The sequence below is a fragment of the Halyomorpha halys genome, unplaced genomic scaffold, assembly GCF_000696795.3.
Source record: "Halyomorpha halys isolate HHAL.00 unplaced genomic scaffold, Hhal_1.1 Scaffold305.1, whole genome shotgun sequence".
Classification (NCBI taxonomy): domain Eukaryota; kingdom Metazoa; phylum Arthropoda; class Insecta; order Hemiptera; family Pentatomidae; genus Halyomorpha; species Halyomorpha halys.
In genome coordinates this window covers 753,075-758,674 of record NW_027105918.1, presented here as the reverse complement: position 1 = coordinate 758,674, position 5,600 = coordinate 753,075, and the positions used below count along the sequence as shown (strand labels likewise).

Genomic DNA, 5,600 nt, shown 5'->3' with positions numbered 1-5,600 from the left:
GTAGTGTTCTCAAAAACTAGATTTTAATTATATAATCGTTACTTTTCTCACCTTCATTCCTATTTACTTATTTTATATATTTATCGGTCTTATTTGTCTCTATTTTTTCAAATCATACTTTCACACTTCTACCGTTACCATCTTGACATTTCATACTACACTGTTTATTATCAAACATTTTTAAAATTTTCGCAATATTCAAAGATAAATACCCAAGATAAATAAACACTACAATTGATAATGTGGGATTCTATAGAGCATTTCTCAACATAATTCATTTTTGAAATAGTAAATGATTAATTATTAATAAATTTAATAATTTATTTATTGTTATTTACAACTGTACAAAATTAATTACAACTAGTAAATTTGCCATTAGATATAAAATGAAATGATACAATTTTTTTGATTTCTGATTCTGGCCAAATTCTTGCTAGAGACCTATAGCGAATACCTTTAGGACTTGCCATCCCTTACACAATAGTAAGCTAATACCTTACGGAGTGGAGTTTCGATCCTGCGTGGATTTGGAAGGAAAAATGTTAAACTTACCAATCTTCCGATCAATTCACCTCTTGTTCAGCTTACCTTACCAATCGATCATTTATTATCGAGGCTTTCTAATGTAGAGCACCTCTCCTATTGACAAAGGACCTACAGTTGTCAGGAATAATTGTACACAGTACCTCGACGCTGTCATCATTGAAAATTTCTTCAGTGATATTATCTGTCTACCGAATGTATGATGTCATTAAACAAAACCAAACTAAACAGCCTCAACTATATAATAATTTTATTATTCACAATTATTTTCATCACAGCGATTCATCTATACAAAATAAAAAACAATCTAATATTTTGTAGGAGTGGGCCCATTTACCCAGTCAACTATTGCACGAGTATACCAAATATAGTCTCCTTTCGGTGAAGTTGTATTCGGCGGTAAAAGAGCTGCATATGTAGGAGCATCGGCACCTAAAACAAAAAGCAATTTTAAGTAATTGAACATAATATGCAATGAATCGAATACATAACTTGTAATTAAGTATACCGATAAGTCCCATAGGTGCGCTATGGATCGACTATATCACCGATCAAATCAGGAAAGAAATTATTTCTATTTTAAAGCAAACCATAAAATACAAGGTTAATTTCTTTATTTTAAAATAAATTTTTGATCTAATCTTTTTTTTTAAATAAAACATTTCAGTCATTTTTTTCCCTAATCTGTTTCCTTTTCTCTGCTATTAGTTTGATAACTATTCACAAATTTGCCTAGATTAACAACGCCTATTTAACATCCTGCATGAGTACACGGTTTTCCTAACTTCTAGTGGTGAGGAAGAAAAATATAGATTAGTTTACTGAGGTATTTTGTAGGCATTTGAGTAAGTACCTTCCTCAATGGTGAGTGGTCCTTGGTGATTTGTCATGTCGGTATCAACGTAGCCTGGATGGACGTGGTTAATAACGATATCTTCTCGGGGGTCCTTCAAGAACTCCTGGTGCTGGATCCTTGTCAATGCACTAACTGCAACTTTAGATACAGAGTATGCAAAATTCGGCCAGCCGGCATCGGTGTGTGTTCCAGCTTTTGCTTTGCTGTGTAAAAAAAAAAAGAGAAACATAAACACTGATAAATTATTTTTGAAAAAATTAACAACTCTGAATTTAATATCTATATATTTTAATAGATAAAGTATGGAATAATATGAAACTACTTTAGCTTTAAACATAACTTTTATTATTATTATCGTTATATTTTTCCTACCTACATTATTTTTAAATTTGTTAATTGATTAATTAAAACATCTCTACATCCCTAACCATTGAAATAATATCAGCTTCATGGTTTGATTTCCCAGCCTAGCTCCCAAACAAACATAGGTGACCCAGTGAAATGCATGTTCAGTGAAATGCGAGTTTACAAAACCTATTATTATTAAGATAAATAAATCTTCAAAAAATATTATCATAAACCATATTGCTATTTCTTAAGCCTATTTTGAAAGGCTCATGGGCCCCAAACTGACCATTGCAAGTCTAGTTGAGAACTTCGAGAAGCATGCTCTTTTTTTTTTACTCTACTAGAGTTTTCAGGACACGCAAATAAATCGAATTTGCCTCTGCTGAAAGGACAAACTGTCAAGGACCACTGGACCCCTCACAGTTTTTTACCCCCTTTCTGGTCTTTGCTGACATATGGGTATTATCTACAGGTTACCACCATATTCTAACCATGGTAGGGGTTAAGTTTTCATTACATGGGACCACTGCAGAAAAAAAAGTCGATCCTCCAGACCAGAATCGAACCGACGCCACTGCAGTCAGGAGCCAGTTAAAGTTGGCGCTTCAATTCGCTCAACTACAAACGGTCCAAACCTGTCGTTCCACCTCATGGATTTTTACGTTATATTTCTCTCTCTTTTTAGCAATGAACTCTCCATCGACTTTGCGAACATCTGTATCGAATGCTATTGAGTTTTAAAAGTGACTTAAGTAGCATCATGTAGCAATTTCACCTTAAGAAAGAAAGAATGTATTATGTAAATGGTGTATGTAGAAAATTGTATTATTCATATTAACGAATATAATATTAACAAATAACTATCAAAGGGTAAATATAAAAATAAAATCAAAGGAAGATAGTCCAGGTGCGGTCAAAGAGAAACTGAAGTATCCGCGAAACTATTTATTATGAGCAAACGTTGCAGGGCTTCATCACAGCTAAAAAAAAGATACAAAACTTAGATGACGTAAACAATTAAAAATTATTCTTATTTAATTCTTACGTCTCACTGTTTATCTTTTTGATTTTTCGTTTACTTTGTTCATTTATTTTTTCATCATCTAAATGTTTGCAACTTTTTTTAGCTCTGATGAAGCCCTATAACGTGGGCCGAAACGTTGGCAAATAATTTCGCGAATATTTGAGTTTTTCTTCGATAAAACCCGGACTATCTTCCTTTTATCATTACAGATGGTCAATCATCGATCTTTCAAAAATAAAATTTTATATATGTACGAAATAAACTCCTCCATCAAACTGGTCAGTTCTCTTAAACTCACATTAGGATTACTTAGTTTATTTCTTAAATGTTCTCCCGGCACCATTTTTAAAATTCCAACGGTTCCGAGTGCCCTTGAGATATGTGATTCACTACTTACTAGGCTAAAAAACGAGCCTTTTTTCGGAAGGATAATCACGTTTGCTGAGAAGTGGATTGTATGTAAAACAGGCGTCCTTCAATACCGACGAAAGACACACGCCAAAACCAAATTTGTACCTAAAACAATTATTGGTTTCTGTGCAGTGGCCAATAGCAGCAATAATTCATTTCTTCTTTTTACCCAAAGTAAACCATCAAATCCATATTGATGGATGAATTGAAAACAAACTGCATTGTTTAAGGACCTTTACTCTTACACGACACCAGATCTCATGCTTCATGACCGACAGTGAAGAAACTACTCCACCTTTGCTACGAAGTCCTTCCACAACCATCTTATTCGCTAGATTACTCCTCAGAAATTTGGACAAATCCTTTAAAAGTAAAATTTTTAAAAATGATTCTCAGGTCGAAAACGCACTTTCTTTAACATTGTTTACAATTTCCGATGACTGCAATTCTACCGGTTCCTTGTAAAGATAATGAGAGAGTGATAAGGAGGAGACCCTCACAAGGGGATCGCTAAAATTAAAGAGCTATATAACCTTAATGTCAAGTATACGACTAATTATGCTGTATCACTTATTACATAATACACTCTTTCATTCTTAAGAAAGAAAGAGATTATTATGTAATAGGTGATTGTAGAAAAGTTTATTATTTACGTACGTGTATTAAAAATTAAATATTAAACAGTATATAAATACGATCTGTGATATACATACGAAATATACTCCTTAATGAGACTGGTCAGTTCCGTTGTAGTTAGATTAGGGTTACTTAATTTATTTCTTAAATGTTCATCCGGTACCATTTTTAAAAATCCAAGGGCACTTGACAGATTGACCACACGAGCGTGTGGCCGAAGGAGCGGAAACAGAGCATTGCAGACATTGATCAAAGCGAAGAAATTCACTCTCAAAGTTACTTCAGCTTGCTCCCCCAATGGTTCAGGAGCATTAAACTACAAATAAAAACAATAATAATAAAAATAACAATTAATCATAACCAATAATTTAAATGTACGTAATAGAATTCCTACCCCATAGGCAATGGCAGCATTATTGACTAAAACATCAATTCCACCATGAGTGTTTTTGATAAATTCGGCGAAATCGGCGATACTTTTAGGATCCTCAATGTCCAATTGGTGGAACTCTGGTTTCAGACCCAACTAACATAAATCATAAAATTTAAAAAAGGAATTCTTTATATGGAGATACCATAAATAGATCAAATAATTGAAATCCCACTTTATTCAATTCTTCTACTGCCTTTTTACCCCTTGCCACATCTCTTGCTGTCAAATATACAACACCGTCGAATTGTTTACAAAGATTCCTTACAATCCCAAAACCGATCCCTTTATTGGAGCCAGTTACCTGCAATTATGAAATTCAATAATTAAATATTTATTACAGTATTGAATGCTAAAAAACAGAAACAGAACATACAATAGCAACTCTGGGCTGGGCCATGTTTTGATAGATATAACTTGTTGAACGCAAGGACACCGACTGACGGAGCCGGTGGCGAGCGTATCTTATATAAATAAGCTGAGCAAACAGAATGAGGATTGTTTTTGTTTTTTCATTAGCCTACATGTGTTTATAATTGATGATTGTCATTGATTTCCTCTTTTACAGGAGTTTATTGCCGTTTAACGAGTTTAGTTATGGCATCGTTGTTTTTTGCAAGTATTTACAGTGGTAAAGAACATTTGACAGGATTATCGATTGTTGGTAAATAGTACAAAACCTTAATCCAGGGACCCAAAAAGTAAATAAATGAATTATTTCATTCCAATTTTTTATTACTTCGATGAAAACTAAAACGACTATGAAAACTAAAAACTATGGCGGTTGTTACAATAGTTTTAAAAAAATTCATTTTCTTTAATTTTCCCCTCGGAGCTCCATATCCTTGAAACTACCTACAACGCTAACAACTTATAACCTAAAAACTTCATAGCACATTATTGAAAATACAGTAAATTCTCTAAAATATGAGCCGTAATAGACATCAGTACATCTATTTTTTTCTGTAATATAGTATTTTATAAACCGAGCGGTTATAACACCAATAAATCAACATTTTATGAATTTATTTCGGCTAATATAAAAGTTACTACTTCTACGAACATAAGCGTTATCAACAAACATCATAGTACATCAATGTAGCTACCAAACGTTTGCCAAACTGGCAAATTCTAGCATCCGTAACCATGAATGGGTCAGATGGATTGGCCTGAATTAGGGGTTTACCTGTTGGGTGTCACTTTTTAGGCATAATGTATTACTTTATGTTGGATCTACATGTTTCCCACATGCCGCAAATCCAAGACTTGTGCAAACCAGTTTACGTAGATATGTAATGTCTTCATAAATATATATATGTGCTATAGATCAAAAATAAACTGCTAAAATTGAT

General features: G+C 33.2%; 1 protein-coding gene across 3 annotated transcripts in view; it reads right to left on the bottom strand.

Annotated features, from left to right (window-relative positions):
- The window catches only part of LOC106681027 (carbonyl reductase [NADPH] 3), a 27,165-nt gene extending 22,447 nt beyond the window's left edge, over positions 1-4,718 (bottom strand). Inside the window, exons 1-6 of one of the 3 annotated variants that reach the window (XM_067053578.1) lie at positions 4,625-4,718; positions 4,424-4,552; positions 4,213-4,344; positions 3,896-4,134; positions 1,366-1,602; positions 777-975 (exon numbers count right to left, since the gene is read on the bottom strand). In XM_067053578.1, coding sequence (XP_066909679.1) covers positions 885-975; positions 1,366-1,602; positions 3,896-4,134; positions 4,213-4,344; positions 4,424-4,552; positions 4,625-4,648 — 852 coding nt within the window. In that variant the 5' untranslated portion in view covers positions 4,649-4,718 and the 3' untranslated portion in view covers positions 777-884. Of the gene's footprint in view, positions 1-776; positions 976-1,365; positions 1,603-3,895; positions 4,135-4,212; positions 4,345-4,423; positions 4,553-4,624 lie in introns of those variants that run through there. The other 2 variants (XM_014421133.2, XM_024364296.2) reach the window with 2 other exon arrangements.
- Positions 4,719-5,600: the final 882 nt, after the last annotated feature.